The 20645-nt window shown below is 47.0% G+C and overlaps 1 protein-coding gene across 1 annotated transcript in view; it reads left to right on the top strand.

Annotated features, from left to right (window-relative positions):
- LOC138566771 (cytochrome P450 2C18-like) overlaps nucleotides 1-20645 on the top strand; it is a 385240-nt gene that overhangs the window by 121710 nt on the left and 242885 nt on the right. The window contains exon 5 of the mRNA XM_069644418.1: nucleotides 11890-11897. Within this exon, the coding sequence (XP_069500519.1) occupies nucleotides 11890-11897 (8 nt within the window). The remainder of the gene's footprint in view (nucleotides 1-11889; nucleotides 11898-20645) is intronic.

Below are 20645 nucleotides of genomic sequence, written 5' to 3'. Positions count from 1 at the left end.
TGACCTCTCAGCCACCACACCTACCGCTATGAAGCAGCTTCCACAGGAATTTTCGCACCAGCTGCACACATACCAGTTGCGCACTCGCACCTTTTGGACCCTCTCTCCTCCCTCTACTGACAAGAACTTCGGTTCCCAAGGGCGTTCAACCTACCAGCGCCTTCAGACCATACCAATGGTATATAAGGCGCTATATAAGTGCAAAATAACATAACATAACATAACATGTGGGACTTGTGCTATGGTGAGTTATTATTGAAAAATATTGTGGATTGCTTGAAAAGGTAGTTTTAAATAGTAGTTATCATTTCAGTATTGAATATTGCAAAATTATGTATATTACAATTCCATCATCTATGTTGCACACAATGCGTATGTTTCTACATGAGTATGTTAGTATACTTGATAGAATTTATAATAGAATGTATTTATATCAACGTATTGATTAGTGTACTAAGTAGCTCATGATATTTATGCAAATGATCCTTGACACTTTTTTGTGAACATTATAATAGGAATGCATTGCACACAGTTTTTATGAAAATTGAATGCAGATGTGATGCCATCAGTGATGTCATCAATGACATTTATGATGTCATCTTTGATGTCCTGGGTGTTAGTCTTAGCAGTGCACAGTGGTGGCGCGAGTTATGGTTGTTTAACTTACCATAACTGGCGAATTTCAGGGGTTTTTTGGTTTTACTTGGAACCATAACGTCCCTTTAACAATGTTTTTTTACTGAATTTCATAGGTTTTTAGTAGCGCAACTTAACCATAACGTCCATAAAGGCCTTATTTCTCCACCTCCTACCTCATGTTCAAGGTAGACCACTTTACTCTGTCCAATCTGGCATTTACTTGGATTTATGGTCAGATTGGCCTTTCCAAGAGCCTGCAAAACATATCTCAGGTGGTCCACATGTTCTTCCCAGGAATTGCTGAACACTGCTATGTCATCCAAGTATGCCATGCAGAAGTCCTCCATCCCATTCAGAACCTGGTTTACCATCCTTTGAAATGTAGCAGGTGCATTTTTCAATCCAAAAGGCATAACCTTAAACTGGTATAAGCCAACTGGGGTAGAAAATGCAGTTTTCTCCTTGTCATGGTCTGTCAGGGCTATTTGCCAATAGCCTGACGTCAAGTCAAATGTGCTCAGGAACTTGGCTGCACCAAGTCTATCCACCAACTCATCTGTCCTTGGCAAAGGGTATCAGTCTTAGTGACTGCATTAAGAGCTCTATAATCCACACAGAATCTAAGTTCTTTAGATCCTGCCTTTGGTACTAACACAACTGCGCTAGACCATGGACTAGTAGAGGGCTCTATTACCCCGAGATCAAGCATCTTGTTGACCTCACCTTTGATGTGGGTTCTTACATTTTCTGACATTCGATAATCTCTGCTTTTGACTGGCAGACAGTCACCAGTGAGTATGTCATGCTGTCCACAAGGGGTCAAGCCTGGTAAAAGTGAGAACAGAGAGGCAAACTGATTCAACATGGATTTGCACTCTTCTTGGGGTTGCCCAAGTCCACCAGATAGTTGACCTCTCCAAGTTTACCCACAACTTTGAAGGGTCCCATCCATTTGTCTTGCAAGGCCCTCTGCCTTGTTAGAATCATAACGAGAACTAGCTAGTCCTGAGTAAACTCAACCATGTTAGCCTTTTGGTCATGCCAGTGCTTGACCAATGCTTGTCCAGCTTTCAAGTTATCACTTGCTTCTGCCATCATTTGTGACATTCTCCTTCGGAGACCTATCACATAGTCTGTCACTCTGACTGGCTTGGGGGAAGGAGCACTCTCCAACCCCTCCTTGATCAGGGCCAATGGACCTCTGACCGGATGACCATAAAGAAGTTCAAAGGGAGAATAACCTACTCCCTCCTGAGGGACTTCTCTATAAGCAAAGAGAAGGCATGGCAGTAGAAGGTCCCACTTTCTTTTATGGGGGTCCTCTAAACCACCTATCATGCTCTTCATGGTTCTGTTGAACCTTTCAACCAGCCCATTTGTCTGAGGGTGGTATGCGGTTGAGAACTTGTAAGTAACTCTGCAGGTTTTCCACATGGCTTTCATGTAGTGGGATATAAAATTCGACCCCCTGTCAGAGATTACTTCCTTAGTAAACCCAACCCTGGTAAAAATACCAAGGAGGGCCTTAGCCACAGCCGGAGCTGTAACAGTCCTCATAGGAATTGCCTCAGGGTACCTAGTAGCATGGTCTACTACAACAAGTATAAACCTGTTGTCTGAGGAGGTTGGAGGATCAAGGGGACCAACAATGTCAATCCTTACTCTCTCAAATGGGACTCCCACTACAGGGAGAGGCACTAAAGGTGCCACATTCTTGGAGCCAAAGTTACCAGATGTCTGGCAGGTGTGGCAGCTCCTGCAGTATTTGTCTACTTCAGCCCCCATCTTTGGCCAATAAAAGTAGAGTGAGAGCCTTTCCTTAGTCTTCTTGAAACTCAAGTGACCAGCCAAAGGAATCTCATGGGCTAACTGCAAGAACTGTGGTCTGTTCTCTTGGGGTACCATAAGTTGTTTGTTGTCCCCAGGTGCAGACTCGGTTAGTTCACTGTAGAAGAGGCCATCTTCCCAGTGTAACCTATATTTCCCAGGATCTTGCCCTTCAGCCTGAGCATCTGCCTGGTGGCGAAGACCTTCCAGAGTTGGACATTCTCTCTGTCCCTTACTGAAGTCTGCCCTGTTGGGTCCACCTTCTGCCAGTAAAGACTGCAGCTCAGGATGGTCAACAGGATCCAGATCTCCAATGAGTTCCTGGCCTTCCACTAGCTCTTCTTCAGAGTCTAGTTCAACCACACAGGGTTGTACCTCCCTCTCAGCCTCAGCTGGAGGGGGAGTTACTGGTGTAACTTTGGACAACCGAGGGGAAGTCCTTGTTGGCTGCACCGGAGTGCTGGCTGTGAGGTTCTTTTTAGAAGTTTTAGGTTTCCCTTTTTCTTCTAGTTTCTTAGAGACAGCAGCTGACATCTCCAGTGTAGCAGGAGTGATCTCTTTCTTCATCATCTCCTTGGGAGTACCTCTCATGGTTCTCTCCCTTGCAAGTCTTGCGAGCTCCTGTAACCTTTTACTAGGAGGTCTAGGGGTATGTGACATTACTCCAAGAGTTTTCAAGTCATTACCCAGCAGAACCCTTTCTGGCACCTCACTTTGTATGCTGACAGGTATCTTCACAGTCATGTCATTACACTGGATGAGAACTGGTAATTGGGGAAGCATCTGCACAGGCCCTCCAGCTAACCTGGTGAGGCGTTTGGGTGCCTTAGCAACATCCTCAGCCTGAAAAAACGATTTGTCCACCACAGTTATGCTGGCCCCAGTGTCCCTAATGGCAGGAGTCTCCTGACTATTCACCTGGACACTGTCCTTATAACACTCTTTAGTATTATCTGGGATAGAATTATAGACATCTAAGTTCTGTTGTTCCCACAGACCCAGAGACACTAAAGAAACACTGTCTGGGACTCCAATGGGTTCATCAGCCAGTAATAGAAAGTTTCCACTTGTCATTTGTACTTCCTCCTCTGGAGCGAAGGCTAAGGAGACAAGCTGGACCCCTGAAGGTTTACCCTTACATCTGGGATCTCCTTTCACATGGTCAGTAGAGCCACAAACAAAGCATTTACCAAATGCTTTCTGGAATGGTGGCTTGTTCAGACCTCCTTCTGGTTTGGCAGCAGGAGGTAAACTAGTCTGATTTGGTTTCCCTTGTGGCTTACCCTTTTGGTTTTGTTTGGGGCCCTCTTTGGAATTGGAATCATTAGAATTCTATTTGGAGTCCTTTTTTGGCTGTTTTCCCTCATCCTTTTTCTGAGTAGCCCCAGAATCCGTGTGAGTGGCCCTGTTGGCAACCCACAAGTCAGCAGCCTTAGCTAACTTCCTGGAATCTAACTCCTTTGAATCAGCCAAGTGCTGTCTGAGCTCAGGAGAGCAGGCATCATAAATTGACTCCAACATTACAAGATTCTTCATTCCTTCCTAAGTGTTAACTCTGTAACCCTTAATCCATCCCTCTAAGTTTTTAAAACTTTCACTCACCCAGGTAGCCCAAGGGGTACCATCATGCTTTTTGAGGGTCGGTCCTAAACCTCTTAAGGTACTAGGAAGGGGTCTTCCCAAATCTAGCTATCAAAGCTAGTTTCACACATTCATAATCCTTCTTATCCACCTCCCCCAACTCCATTACCACATCAGTTGCAACAGGGGAAGCCTAGAGAACAACCAGGGAAGTAACTCATTCCCTGTGATGTCCTGGAGCCCATGATTATACTCAAACATTTTTAACCAATCCAACACATCCAACCTAGGTTCATACATACCCATTAATTCCTTAGGCATCTGGGGTCTTTTGGGACTGGAACTCCTAGAAGAACCAGAGGAGAGAGAAGCATTTTCTACAGACAGCTTTTTCATTTCTAGTTCATGATTAAGCTCTATTTCTCTGAGTCTTAACTCAGCTTGTTTCTGCTCAGCCTGGGCATTCATTCTTCTGAACTCTAGCTCTTGGTTTCTTTCAGATTGAGCAATAAAACGTTTTTACTCTAATTCAAGCTTCATTTTTTCAAGTTCAAAATAAGCAGGGTTACATGTAGGACCTGGTATAGGTCCAGTAGGTACAGTAGGTAAGGCAGACAGAGGCTCAGAGTGGCTAACTTCATTAGGTTCACTTTCCTCTTCTGACTCATTATCAAGACTTTGATTCAGATCAATACCATCACTGTTTTCTACATTTGCTGAGGGGGTAGATTCCTCTGTACCACCCAGACTTTGGTTTTCTAACAATCTTTCTATAAGTTCCATTTTCTTGCCCTTCCCAGAGAGATTCTTATGTCTACACAATACTTTTAAGCAATCAGCAGTTTTGGCAGACAATGATTCTAGGGTATAACTCTCCATAGCAGACATAGTTAGAAAATCAGCTTTTTAGTGCTAAGCTCTGTGGTTAGTTGTCCTAAAGTGTTCAACAAGCACTCTAAAGTGTATACTCAATACAAATCCCACCACTGTACACCAGTGTTAGGTAGAAACCTGTGCAGTTCCCTCTGGGACCACTGCAAAAGATTTAGGACTACAGGTGTTTGGCAGTAAACCCACTTGGTAGCAGTCTGTACCACACAGATTCACTTGGTAGCTGTGGCTGAGCAGTCAGACTTCCCGCAAGAAGAGTTAGGCAGTATACAGAGTATTCACAATAGGTCAAGAGAACACAATAGAACAAGTAAACACTGACCAGGGCTTGGTGTAAAAGACATATAATTATTTATTTAAAACCACATCTAGAAAAACACACAGGCACTAATAGTAAGCAATTCAAAAACACGGTCACTAAAAGATATATACTCCCTTAGAAAAATATTAGACAAGTCTTAAGTAAAGCCCCACTTATTTTCAGACAGCGGTGAGCGCTTAACGTAGATGGCACTCTGATAATTCGTTTTTAAAAGGGAGAGAAAAACAGGGAATAAAATTGAAACAGGTCCCAACACTTTTACAAGAACACAACAAGAGAGGAAGGCAAAGTAAAACCGTGAAGTTAGAGTTCAATAGGCTGGATCCACTTTAAGAGGATCAAACAAAATGTGTCCAAGGTCACACGGTTGCAGTGCACAAAAGTCTTGAAAAGGTTCAAAAAGGAGTTGGATCACAGAAAGGGACCAGTTAGAGGGTCAAGGCAGCCAGCCCAGTCCAGAAGGTTAAGGGGTTATTATTACTTTGCTGCAATCTTTAGAAAGGGAGGCCTGGCGGACACGATACTTTAAAGTGGTGAGAATACTCCAGCGGGGGCAGTTGTTCCTGGCAGCGGATGCAAGTTGGTGCTTCGTCCGGGGGAAGAGAAGATCTCGTCAGGGAGGAAGACAGGAGTCCGTTGCACTGCCAGGGAAGAAACCAGCCGCGGAGTTTCTCAGGTAAAAGGAGCGGACCGTTGATTTGCGGTCCAGTGGTAAGTGGCTAGCCGGTTGCCGGGGTGCTTGGCAGAGGCAATTCTACCACAAGCCAGTCTTGGGTGCGAAGAGAAGAAGGTAAACTGGTTGTGCCCACCAGTCAGGGGAAGAAGCCTCTCCAGCCGGGAGATCTTCTCTGTCGTCGGGAAGTGGTGTGTTGGTTCTGCAGGGCTCCACCGGTGGTGTCGTGGTGGTAGGTCGGCTCAGCTTCTCCCTCGTCGGATTCTCAGTTCCTGTGGCGACTTCTGATGTTCCAGTCCCCAAAGCCCTGCTTTTATGCAGCATACCCCCTACCCCCATTCGCTGTCAATCAAACATGCTAAGTGGTGAGCCGGCCGGCTCACCACTTGGGCCAATCACACAGGAGTGCGACTTGAGTTACCAGGGTAACTCAGTCCAGGGTGCCTAAACCCCCTCCCGCACCCCCTGTGGTACCCAGACAGAGTGGCACCACTTTTGGAGGCTTGTCATGATCTCTGCTTCCAAAAGGTCAGGGTTTTCCCAACTCCCTTGGAAGCAGATCCATAACCCAGGTTCCGAGTGCCAACCAGTCCCAATTGGGACCTTTTGGACCCAGTCCTGGCGCCAGTGGCACCAGGCTCATAAATATGCCCAGTCCCAGCGCTGGAAGTGCCAGGCTCATAATGCTTGGGTGGACTTACCTGCAGCAGACCATGCTGCTTACTTGCCTGCCAGTTGAGCCTCTGATCCTCTTCTGTTTGGAACTACTTTTCCTGTTGGGTGGGGCAGGAGCCACTCCCTAGATTCAGAACACTGGAACTCTTCTGGAAAGCACGAACTCTTTTCTTACCTATGCGTGGCTGTGGAAGGAGACACCTAAGCACTACAGGAGGCTATTTAAACCACACCCGATGGATGAATCTTGCTTTGCGTTATTCTGCATCCTCTGCAGCAGAACGCTCATCGTGTCTTCTGCATCTGATCCTGGGCCTAAGGAAAAAGGCTTACCATCCTGAATCCAGTCTTCAGCAACACCTATAAAGACAAGAAAGAACAGGTTAGCATTACGGTCTTCAGTGACAGCTCTTCACTTACCTGGTCCATCGGCTGTCACCAACGCCTCGCGCTGCATTCGGCATCTGAAAGACAAAGGCTTACCTACTCTTCGTGCGCTCCGGAGGTCTTCACACTGCATTCCGGCATCTGAAAGACAAAAGCTTACCAACTCTTCGCACGCTCCGGAGGCCTTCGGCGCTGCATCCCGCATCTGAAAGACAAAACAAGGTGTGTTTAAAGACATTGGGGAACTTTAATACTCACGTGCCATTACTCCTTTCCACATCTAACCCAGTGGGTATTCCGGCACCCTGCAGCCGCTCCAAACTTGTACCTGCAAAATAAAAAGACAGTTAGAGCGCATCGTGAAGCAGGCAACAAGCGCTTACTTACGTGCTTCCAGGCGCTTCTATTCATCACACGGGCTCCATCTTCAACTCACTTCAGCCCGTCATCCGCCATCGCCGGAACCCTGCAAAACAAGAAACATCATTACTAAAGACTTTAAAGACATTAGAATTACTCGAAACTTACAGTTCGTGCAGTAAACGACGGACAGCAGTCCTCTGAAGTCAAGAGGCCTGCTCCCCTTATCCAGTGAAGAAACTGGTTACAGCACCCTGCCCCGAGGCAGATGGAGAGCACGGCGTTCACTTACCTAAGGTGAGAGCGTTAACCTTTGGGGTTCTACAGGAGAAGAGAAAGGGAAGAAGAGAGAGACATTCAATAACCCAGTTCCTTAATCCCATATTTTCTATCTGCAGACATCTTACCCTTCGAGTCAGGCATACAGTGCACAGAGGTCCAGCCCAAAGAGCCAGCCGTGTGTTACACATCACCTTTGAAGATACGGTATACGCCCAGTCAAGACCGGCGCCTCTACGGGAATCAGGTGAGCATTACAGAACGCAAAGCCTACCACAAAACTCCCGTCCAGGCGCTATGGAAACCTCGGATACCGACCAGCTAGCCCAGTTACTTGGGGAACTAAGGGCAGAAGTGCATGCAGCCCGTCAGGAAACGAACGCTCTAAGAAGGGAACTGATTATTTCCAAGGAGCGAACAGATGATCTCGCTAGACAATTGCTACAGTCACAAGCCGGACAGACCCCGTTACCCGCATCTGGGGGAAATCTTCCTTCTACATCCTCTATGAATCCAGTGCAGATCAACCTACCTGGGAATGTACCTCTGGCTCCGCCCGAACGATTTTCTGGTGACCCAAAGAGGTTTGCAGTATTTATCAATCAGTGCCGGTTGCATTTCTTATGCCGGCCAGCAGCCTTTCCAACTGATCAAGCTAAAGTAGCTTTCGTGCTTTCGTACCTTAGTGGCAATGCGGCAGACTGGTCGATCCCTCTAGTAAATCAAGATGATCCGGTCCTCCATGATTTTCAAGCTTTTCAGCTCAGTATGGAAAAACTGTTCGCAAGACATTCACAGGGGCAGGCCTTGGACAATGAGCTTCTTTCGTTGCGACAAGGTAATCAAGACCTTTTGGCTTATATTGCGTCTTTCAACAGACTGATAGTGGAAACTCAATGGCCTGAGGACAAAAGGATTACGCTGTTTTATAGAGGTCTACGTGGAGAGCTCAAAGATGTGTTAGCCCAAGTAGTGAATCCCCCACAAGATTGTTCGGACTATATAGACTTAGTCGTTCAAATAGATCACAGACTGCAGAACAGGAAGGCCGATCGTTCCAAGTTTGATGCTCGAGTATTTTCCAAACCGCCAACTCCTTCCAAAGGAGTAGACTCCGGGGAACCCATGCAAATAGGGGGTCTGAAAGGTCCTCTAACCCAAAAGGAGCGGGAAAGGCGAAAACAGTTGCAATTATGCCTCTATTGCGGAAACTCAGGGCACTTTTCTTCGAGACTGTCCGGTGAAACCTGCCAAGAAGGCAGTAGGAGCTGCAATTACCAAAGTTACAAACTCTGAGCAGGGAAACGACCTCGCCCGACAAGAATAGAGGTCCTCTTGCCGAGCGTGAAAACCAGTTCCGTGACCTCGCATTTCGTGATACCTATGGTCCTCATTAGCCCTGATAATCCGGATCGATTACATGCAATTGAAGCTTACGTCGACAGCGGTGCCATCGGCAATTATGTGGATCATGAAATGGTTTTGAGGATGAATCTAACTCTTTGTCCCAAGGCTGTAAAGGACGTCATTACTACGGTGGATGGTACGGAGATAGCCTCCGGGCCAGTAACGCATACCACTCAAGAGGTGACGCTAGTAAGTCAAGATGGACACCATGAGAAGATCGTGTTCGATGTGATCAAGGCCCCTCAGTTTCAGATTATTCTAGGAATACCTTGGTTAGAGAAACACAATCCTCTGATCGATTGGCGAGCAAGAACGGTCCAGTTTCCAGAATGTGTCTCTACTTGTCACCCTCCACCTGGTGTTGCACTGGCAGCAATTTCTTCAGAGACTCCCCAGTTACCTCCCGAATACCTAGAATACCAAGATGTTTTCCGGAAGGATCAGGCTAACTCTCTACCTCCTCATAGGTCTTATGACTGCCAGATAGACCTGATACCTGGATCTACTCCTCCTTGTAGTAGAATTTATGCCCTCACCGAGCCTGAGAACCTTCACCTTCGACAATACCTGGATCAATACCTGGCAAATGGGTTTATTCGTCCTTCCAAGTCCCCTGCTTCTTCAGCTTTGTTCTTCGTTCCAAAAAAGGAAGGAGACCTTAGAACTTGTATAGATTATCACTCCCTGAACCAGATCACCGTTAAGAATAGATATCCGTTACCTTTGATCCCTGAACTCCTGGGCCAAGTCAGATAAGCATGCATATATACAAAGCTGGATCTTAGAGGAGCTTACCACTTGGTACGAGTAAAAGAGGGCGATGAATGGAAGACGGCCTTCCGCACCAAGTATGGGCTATTTGAATATCAGGTCATGCCCTTCGGACTTTGCAATGCCCCGGCCGCCTTTCAATATTTTATGAACGATGTCCTCAGAGAGCTCATAGATGTGTGTGTTGTTGTTTACATTGATGACATCCTCGTTTATTCTTCATCGGAATCTGAACATCGGAAACACGTGAAAATGGTCCTCGAAAGATTGCGTCAACACAAACTTTTCGCTAAGTTGGAAATATGTGTTTTCAACGTGACTGAAGTTGAATTCTTGGGATTCATATTATCACCTGGCGGAGTGCGTATGGATTCAAAGAAGGTCGATGCAGTTCTCAAATGGCCATCACCATCCTCCGTAAAAGGTGTGCAAAGCATGTTAGGCTTCGCTAACTTTTACCGCAGGTTTATCCCCGAATTCTCTCGAATAGTCCAGCCTATTACTGCCTTGTTAAAGAAAAACAAACGTTTTGAATGGTCTACCGAGGCGGAACAAGCTTTCCAGGATTTGAAGACTACATTTATCTCTGCACCAATCTTAAAACACCCTCGCCCCGAACTCCCCTACATCGTGGAAACTGATGCTTCAAGCCTTGCCATGGGGGCAGTTCTATCACAAAAGGACCCGGTAACCAATCAGTTGCATCCCGTGGCATTTTGGTCCCGCAAATTCTCGCCTCCTGAAATCAATTACACGATTACTGACAAGGAACTTCTGGCTATCAAGTCTGCCTTTAAGGCTTGGCGGCATTATCTGCTGGGGGCCCGACACACCGTTACTGTGATTACGGATCACCGAAACCTGCAATATTTGAAAACCGCAAAAGCCCAATCCTCTAGACAACTCCGTTGGGCATTATTCTTTGCCGAGTTTGACTTCATAATTACCTATCGACCTGGTACAAAGAACGGTAAAGCTGATGCCCTTTCTCGGATGGGAGTGGAAGAACACTTGATCAACCCTAAACCTGTACCAATCATTCCCGAACAAAGAATTCTGGGTGTAATCGCCACAGAATCCATAGAGGAAGTTAAGGATAAAGCCAGGCAACTTGTAACTCCAGCAGACATACAGAATTGGCACCTGCAGGGAAAGGACTTTGCAGTAAAGGACAACTTATTGTATTTCCAAGAACGATTATACCTACCCAGCACAGATTTACAGAAAAAAGTAATCTCTTGTTATCACGATTCTTTAATGGAAGGACATCCCGGTATGGCCAAGACCTCAGAAAAGATCAAGCGCTACTTCTGGTGGCCGTCTTGGAAAAAAGATATCAGAGACTTTATAATGTCCTGTGGAGTATGCGCCCAAAACAAGAGTCAAAAGGAAAGACCAGCAGGCCTCTTACGCCCTATTGACATCCCACCTCGCCCTTGGCATACGCTTTCTATGGACTTCATCACCTATCTACCTCCATGCTCCGGATACAATACGATTCTAGTAATCGTGGACTTATTCTCCAAGATGGCGCATTTCATTCCGCTCAAAGGCTTGCCAACAGCAGCAACTCTGGCCCGAGAATTTCTCGAAAACATCGTCCGACTGCACGGTTTTCCTTCGGTTCTAATTCCGGATCGAGGTAGTCAATTTATTTCTCATTTTTGGCGAAGTTGCTGTCGGTCGGCTCAAATTGATGTGAGACTATCGACCAGTCACCACCCTCAGACCGACGGACAAACCGAGAGGACCAATCAAACTCTGGAACAGTATTTACGCTGCATGCTGCAACAAACTGAAAAAACTTGGAAAGACATCCTTTGGATAGCCGAATATGCCTACAATAACTCTGTCCATTCGGGAACTGGGAAAACCCCGTTTTTTCTTTTGTACGGCAGTCACCCTCGAACCTCGGAGTTGGATCCCCTCCAAGATCTTGAAACACCAGCAGTAGACTACCTGCATTCTACAATCACCCAAGCCTTTAAGGAAGCTGTTTCTCACCTTCAAAGGGCTAAAGAACAATACAAGAAAGGAGCAGATCAACATCGGAAGGAAGCCCCTCAATATCAAGTAGGGGATCAAGTCTGGTTATCCACCAAATATCTACCTATAAAAGGGCCACGCACATTCAACCCAAGATACCTTGGTCCCTATTCCATCACTACCATAGTAAACCCAGTAGCGGTCAAGTTGGACTTGCCCCCGCACATGAAGATACATCCGGTCTTCCACGTCTCTCTATTAAAACCCGTGCAACCTCAAACCCGACTAACTAAATCTCCAAAACCTATCCTAGTTGATGGAGAACTCGAGTTTGAAGTCAAAAGCATTCTGGACTCCAAGATCTCCAAATCTAAACTATTTTACCTAATTGACTGGAAAGGCTACGGCCCCCAAGAGAGATCCTGGGAACCTGCTGAATATGTCCACGCTCCTCGCCTAATCAAAAGATTTCACCGAACATTTCCTGACAAGCCAAAACCCCCGGAGAAGCCCGGTTTGGGAGGGGCCTTGAGGGGGGGTACTGTCATGATCTCTGCTTCCAAAAGGTCAGGGTTTTCCCAACTCCCTTGGAAGCAGATCCATAACCCAGGTTCCGAGTGCCAACCAGTCCCAATTGGGACCTTTTGGACCCAGTCCTGGCGCCAGTGGCACCAGGCTCATAAATATGCCCAGTCCCAGCGCTGGAAGCGCCGGGCTCATAATGCTTGGGTGGACTTACCTGCAGCAGACCATGCTGCTTACTTGCCTGCCAGTTGAGCCTCTGATCCTCTTCTGTTTGGAACTACTTTTCCTGTTGGGTGGGGCAGGAGCCACTCCCTAGATTCAGAACACTGGAACTCTTCTGGAAAGCAGGAACTCTTTTCTTACCTAGGCGTGGCTGTGGAAGGAGACACCTAAGCACTACAGGAGGCTATTTAAACCACACCCGATGGATGAATCTTGCTTTGCGTTATTCTGCATCCTCTGCAGCAGCATGCTCATCGTGTCTTCTGCATCTGATCCTGGGCCTAAGGAAAAAGGCTTACCATCCTGAATCCAGTCTTCAGCAACACCTATAAAGACAAGAAAGAACAGGTTAGCATTACGGTCTTCAGTGACAGCTCTTCACTTAACTGGTCCATCGGCTGTCACCAACGCCTCGCGCTGCATTCCGGCATCTGAAAGACAAAGGCTTACCTACTCTTCGTGCGCTCCGGAGGTCTTCACACTGCATTCCGGCATCTGAAAGACAAAAGCTTACCAACTCTTCGCACGCTCCGGAGGCCTTCGGCGCTGCATCCCGCATCTGAAAGACAAAACAAGGTGCGTTTAAAGACATTGGGGAACTTTAATACTCACGTGCCGTTACTCCTTTCCACATCTAACCCAGTGGGTATTCCGGCACCCTGCAGCCGCTCCGAACTTGTACCTGCAAAATAAAAAGACAGTTAGAGCGCATCGTGAAGCAGGCAACAAGCGCTTACTTACGTGCTTCCAGGCGCTTCTATTCATCACACGGGCTCCATCTTCAACTCACTTCAGCCCGTCATCCGCCATCGCCGGAACCCTGCAAAACAAGAAACATCATTACTAAAGACTTTAAAGACATTAGAATTACTCGAAACGTACCGTTCGTGCGGTAAACGACGGACAGCAGTCCTCTGAAGTCAGGAGGCCTGCTCCCCTTATCCAGTGAAGAAACTGGTTACAGCACCCTGCCCCGAGGCAGATGGAGAGCACGGCGTTCACTTACCTAAGGTGAGAGCGTTAACCTTTGGGGTTCTACAGGAGAAGAGAAAGGGAAGAAGAGAGAGACATTCAATAACCCAGTTCCTTAATCCCATATTTTCTATCTGCAGACATCTTACCCTTCGAGTCAGGCATACAGTGCACAGAGGTCCAGCCCAAAGAGCCAGCCGTGTGTTACACATCACCTTTGAAGATACGGTATACGCCCAGTCAAGACCGGCGCCTCTACGGGAATCAGGTGAGCGTTACAAGGCTTCTGTGGAGAAGCCCGCCAAAAAGTGGAACAAAGGGCTCGAGTTGGAGTCACAGAAGAGAACACAAACGCCATTTTAGAATCGAGTCCTGGCAAAAAAATACCAACCGGCGAATTAATATTAATTAAATAAACCGGCGGTATGTTTGAGGCTATGAGAATTAAATAATTAAAGTTGGTAGCCTCGAACAATGGGAAAATCCCATAGGGATATATTCGCGGTCGAATATAAAAAGTAGTATCCACTGCCACCAGCCAAAACTCGATCAGGGGGGACGGAGACGTGTCCCCTCGACTAACAGACCCCGGGGCATCATATTGTGTACCAGTACGTCCACAATATGATGGTTTGTACTGGTTTCAGTTAATAATTTGGGACTAGTAAAGCCAATGGTGACTTTACATGCCCTGGGAGACAGTAGTCAGTCCCAGGGTATGGAGTCTATGGTGGGGTGTCACTATGACACCCCTGTGTCACTGCACGGAGGGTGCTGTGTATCACACATAGTAAAAACACATGTAAAGGACCCCATAGCCCATAAAACACATTAACAGTCAAAGGAACACCATAAATAATGTCCAGGAGTGGGAGAAAAAGAGTCTCACTCTTGGCAGGAGAAAAAAACAAACTCCAGAAATCCAGCAAAGCTGCTGGGGGACTCACTAGGTTAGGAAATTCAGCCTAATGAGAGAATTCTCCCTAACAATCCGTTGTGTGAAAGGAATGTGCATATTAGTGATTTACAGATCTTTATTCAGTGTGGCTAGATAGTTACTAAATTTGCAAACCCATTTGCATTATTTCATCAAAAGATAAAGCGTGTTGGGAAAACAGAACACACATTTTGGGTAGCAGAGAACATGAGATGCTCTGGCTATGACACATATCTGAAAGTTCTTTTATGTTCTGTGGCTAGAGAATACAGGTGCATTTGCTAGGATCCCTGTTGAATGACAAGGAGACAACTAGTGGTGAAACAGACAGCATATTGGAGGGCTGCGTCAGTGCTCTATTAGAGATATTTTAGGGGCAGAAATCCTGGTGAGAAATGTTGATGACATGCCCATATGGGGTGATCATAATCTTCATCATCATCACAAAAGTTTATTTCGGAAACACAAGATTGTTTCCATAAAAACAACATCGTAAAATGACAATGGCCCTCATTACGACCCTGGCGGAAAGGGGTTTACGCCGGCGTAAACCATGGCGCCCCTTTCCGCCTGAGTACGAGTTCCCTTAGCGCCATGGTGATTTTAACGCCTGCTTTGAGCAGGCGTTAAAATCCATGGCGCTAAGGGACCTTGTTGTTAATTACGCCACCGTAATTTACGGTGGCGTAATTAACGCCTTCCCCACTCCCATTATACCCTATGGGGCAAAAATGGGAATGGGGAAGGGTAAATGGGGATTGGGGACTTACCGCCCCGCCAAGGTCGGAATGGGGCGGTAAGTCCGCCAACCACCATGGCGGAGTTGGCAGCTTAGCGCCATGGACCATGGTGCAAATAGCACCATGGTTCTCCGCCAAGGTCGTAATGAGGGCCAATGACATTTACAGAGACATATACACAAAAGGTAAAAAATCATCAGAATACAGTAAAAAATTAATTACATCAGATTCCTTTAGAATTCATTAAGTATTTCTTAATAGATTGTGAATTCCTCAGAAAGGACCAACGTGCTCACGCCACACAGGGTGAGTCAGCCCATAACAAGTAGCACAAGGCAGGTCTATACTGGGAGAACTCCAACTCACACAGGAGTGGTTTTAGCCTGTGTCCTCTCAGTCTAGAATAAATAGGGCAAAATAGTAAAAGACGGGCCAGCTCGTCCCTGGGTGCATTACACAGAGGGTATGAAGGATTATCAATATCATTAGTCCAAGTTGCAACCACTGCTTTTAAAGGCCCATAGTAAAAATATGCCCCAGTTATGAGGATATATTGAGAGGGGTTCTCTGCCCAAAGTAAATAGCTTTGGAGATCAGGTCCTGCAATGATTGAATGTTCCCTATTTGAGGGTTTCAGGCTCTCCCGTGACTAGCTGTTCTCTGAAATTTACAAATAAACCCTCATTGTCTATTCGTCTCTTCGGGTCCCAGAAGCTCAGTGCTCGGAAACTAGTTGTTATGAACCTATTTGTGCTTCCGAGGGAAGATGTGGGGTGAAACACGTCAGAGGTGTAGTTATGGCAGTAAAGAATGAAAGAGTTTCGGCTGTTGACAAGATACTGTTTATGTTTCAGGAGGAAGATAACTGAGACGGGTTAAGGCCTGATGCCCAGGTGAGAAAGGAGAAGGGGGAGGAAGGAGGGAAAGCCCAGGACAGTAGCCACTACCTAGGTGGTTCGGCCGGTATGCTCAGAAACGGGTGGCCAAACGCCACAATTGGGAAGGAGGAAAAAGGGAGGTAAAGGGTGAGGGGAGGGAAGCTGAAGGGAAGGCAAAGTAGAATTTTTGAACAAAGAAGAGAACCCATTGGCGCGGCGAGTGAGGGCAGATTGATAGGGGACCACGGGGAGCTATATGCAGTGTGACATCACAACTAAATTGGTGGAAAGATTTGACCAAGGACAGAGGTGGAGGGAGGATACAAAGAAGGAAGAACGGTTAACTGGGGTGGCAACATTAATGTGAAAAGACTAAATTCCCCAAATAAAAGATCGCTCATGGTAAATATGCTCTGCAAAGCAAAAATGGCAGTACTATTCCTACAAGAAACACACTTCAGACAAGGGATGGAGCATGACCTGAAGGGAGTAGCGGTTGGGCAGACCTACTGGGCCTTGCACAAGATGAGCAAAAAGGAGGGTGTGGGGATTGTTCTGTCTGTCGTGAGCTATACAATTACTGGAGGTGCAGGTGAAGAGGGGTTTTGGCAGCAGGCTGGTGGCAGTCAAGGGACAGGTGGAAGGGCGGTTGATCCCTCTAGCTGTCATATACGCAGCAAATGTGCACCAGATGGCCTTCCTCCAAAAGGCATTCTCGGTGCTCAAGCATGGGAGGAAGGCAGGCTAATGGTGTGAGGGGACTTTAATCTGATAGCTGACCCGGCAGTAGACTGGTGGTCGGTGAAGGGAAACAAGATCAAAGTAAAGGTAAAGGAACATGAAGCATTCTCCCAACTGCTGCAGGACCACTTCTGGGTTGATGTATGGGGGTCCACGTTCCCCCAAGTGGAAGGATACACCTTCTTTTCACCTCCATACCACCACACCACAGATACCCTAGACTTGACCATGATATAGTAACAAAAGGTGGAGGCAGTGACATGGTCGGACCACAAGATGGTCACAACAGGCTGGTGATTATAAGAAGGAAGGAAGGGATGGCTGCTTTGGTGATGCAATGATGGCCTCCTCCGAGACACAGTATTTTGGGACCTCCTGCAAACAGAGATCACCCAATTCTTTGCAACAAACGACACAGGGGAGGCCTGTCTGAAAACGGTGTGGGAGGCAGCCAAGGTGACAGTGAGGGGCCTTCTTATAGCAGATAGGGCCCACCAAAAGAGGGAAAGAGCACTGATAGAGGTGAGGATGTGGGAGAAATTAAGAGACATGAGGACAAGGTTAACAAGACCGGGAGTTGACAGAGAGGGTTTATTGGAGACAATGCACAACAAGAGACAGGAACTACACTCACTCCTGATAGGGGAAGTGGTAAAGAAGATGATATATACAAAACAAACGTTCTACAAAGGGGGGGTCGGGTAGGGCAACTGTTGGCAAATAGGGTCAGAGAATGTATGGGTAATAGTAAGGCACACTGACTGAGGGATAAGAATGGGGACGAAGTTGGATCCGAGGGAAACATCCCAGAGCATTTTGCTGACTTTTATGAAACGCTGTACTCCCAACCAACAAAACTTGAGGAGATGAAGCTCAAGAGGGGCAATCTATGCTGGAGAAAGAGATCACAAGGGAGGAGGTAAAGAGGGTGATAGGCCAGCTGAAGTCAGGAAAGGCACCGGGGGAAGACAGCTAAACAGTAGGCATCAAGAAGCAGTTTCAAGAAGTCCTAGTGGGACCCCTGACGAAGGTGTTAATTTCGTAAGACAGGCGGAGGATATGACCCCACTTTCTGAGATGCACTTATAACAGTGATCCCCAAGCAGGGCAGGGTCAAGATGGACTGTGCTTTGTATAGGCCCACATCCTTGTAGATGTGAAGATCTTTACAAGAATCTTGATGTCCCGGCTGGAGATACACGTCCCCGCCTTATACACCAGACCAGATGGGATCAATTCAAAATAGGCAGGGCTTTGATAACCTAAGTTAAACCCTAGGACACAAAGGGAGGGGCCTCTGGTCCACTCCCTGGATGTCAAAAAAGGCATTTGACAGGGTTAACTGGTCCTTTATGGAAGGGTTTAGTGAGGAGAAAGATATGGGAGAGTGGTGGATGGGATGGATTATTGCCCTGAATCATACCCCGAGAGCAAGAGTGATGGTCAATGGAGACTTGTCCAGGACAATAGGGCTAAATAGAGGGAACAGATAGAGATCCCCCCTGTCACCCTTGTTGTGCACTCTGGTTATGGAGCCGTGGGTAATAAGCCTGAGAGGTTGCAGCTACATAACGGGGATGCACAAAGGCAGACAAGAATATAAAGTGAGTCTTTTCACAGATGACACATTGCTATACCTCACAAATCCACGGTCCTTAGTGCCGGCCCTTCTAAAGGGTTTGAAACAGTATGGAAAACTATTGGGTTCCCGGGTCAACCTTACCAAGTCAGTGGCATTCCTAGCAGGGAACTGGGATAACGAGGACAGCAACTGGATTGGTAAATGGGGATTCAAGATGAGGCAGGAGGGCTTTCGATACCTAGGGATCGAAATCACAAGAGAAGCTATGAATTTACTTGAGAAGAACTACCTCCCACTATGGAGTAAGATAAGGGAGGACATGCAGCGCTTGGGACGGATGGGTCTATCCTGGATTGCAAGGCTAAAGTGTATCAAGATGACAATCCTCCCGAAGCTGCTTTTCCTCTTCCAAATGCTCCCCATGATGGTACCAACCCACTTCTTAGCCACAGTACAGAAGGATCTCTTTGGGTTTCTAGGGGCCGGAGCAAAACCCTGGGTAGCATACTGTGTGTTGGTGTTATCAAAGGATGAGGGGGAGTGGGATTCCCAGATCTGGGATACAGGGTGGCCCAATTGCAGATTATGGTGGACCACCTAGACCCGGAAACAAAGAAGCAATGTTCCGTATGGACAATGCTTCTTTACCACCGGTAACGCTGGGTGAATGGATATGGGTCCCGCAGAAAGAGTTCCCTAGACAAGGAATCTCATCTAGACGACCCCATTCTGGAAGTGTTCTGGTCGATCTGGCATCAGGGAAGCACCACCCGAAGGTTGTCGTCATGGCCCGCCACCCCCCCTCAGTTGCATCTGGGCTCGACCCATCTGTAATCAAAAAGTTAATTAGCAATATGATTTATAGTAGAATAGGAGACAAAGTACCAAGGGAGAAGAGGAGAAAAGGAAGAGTTGCTAGTTAGTTAGGGGAGGGCTACAGAAGTTTGCAATTGCGCCTGAGAGAAGAAAATTCTAAAGTCTTACCCAATTGAGTTTTTTTCTGAGCTTCAAGAAAGGTGAACTGGTCCTACCCAGTAAGGTGCCAGTGGGCTGGATAGCCGTTTCTGAAAGGGAAAATGTATGAGGTTGAGGGAAGGGATGCACCATGGAAAGGATTGGTGGTGGTCATAGGAACAGTGAGGCGCTAGTGTGTTCTGCCAAGGGGTCTGGCTACCAAGTGCTTGTAGGCATGGTATAAGGTGTTGATGGTTAGCCTGTAATTAACCGGGTCGGGCATGACTAATGAAATGGGTGACTGGGATTGGGCAATTGGTGCCTATGGCATGTACAGTATCATGAGTTCACTCTTATTGGTTACCGAAATGCTGGTAGCCGTGATAATAGGTGTTGCTTGTTGGCCTGTATTTAACTGGGTCTGGCATGACTGGTGCAAAGGGTGATTAAGGTTTAGGCAATTGGTGCCTTAGGCATCGTTTGTGGCAAGTGTGCCTGAATTAAGAGCTAAGAAGAACAGATGAGCATGTCCCTGCTCAATATCATGGGTGCACGCTTGTAGGTTCAGATAACCCTGTTGGAGATACATGTGTTCCATATGTGGGCGGATGCCTGGTTGCAATGTAATAGCTGGCATGTGTGCACAGCGTTGCCCGTATTGGGAAGTGCCTGGTGTTTAAAGTTGGCAGGGTGAGGGTGGATATGTCAGCGTAATGCTGGTAGCAGCGTGTTATGTGGGCTGGTGCCTACTCCCAAGAAGGTGGGCTGCGGTAGTGTGGAGCGGCGCCCAATGGGGTGGATCTATTGTGAGGCGAGAGTTAATGAGGCATAATGCGCGTGGTCAGACACGCAGAGTGTCATTTGCGAGCCGCGTGCGCGAGCGGCTATCTTTATGTTGGCAGTCATGGCGTGAAGCAAATAGAGAAGCAGCTGGAGTCAGCAAGGGACGTGGCTAAGTGCACACGAAGCTTACCTGAGCCGGTCGGCAGACATGTGTTCCGGAGTAGCGGAGGCGACGGTCGTCTGGTGGAAGTGCACATTACTTCCTGTTAATAAGGAAGGTGTGCTCTAATTGGTTGAGGAAACGGGCCATTTGATTCGTTCATAGAGAAATGCGCGTCGGCTGTGTAAAGTGTCAATATGTTAAAACTGGCACCTCTACGTCCAAGATTGTATTTCATTAGTGCTGAATAACTAAAGAAATAAAACTAACCACTTGTCTAACACTAAACAAACCTGACTCATCCATTACCTGACAAAGCTGCCATACTAACAAATACCGGACCATCGAATCGC

The sequence above is a fragment of the Ambystoma mexicanum genome, chromosome 2p (assembly GCF_040938575.1).
Source record: "Ambystoma mexicanum isolate Mex_15411 chromosome 2p, UKY_AmexF1_1, whole genome shotgun sequence".
NCBI classification, from domain to species: Eukaryota; Metazoa; Chordata; class Amphibia; order Caudata; family Ambystomatidae; genus Ambystoma; species Ambystoma mexicanum.
The sequence above is the reverse complement of the archived record's forward strand: the minus strand, read 5'-3'. Positions and strand labels throughout refer to the sequence as shown.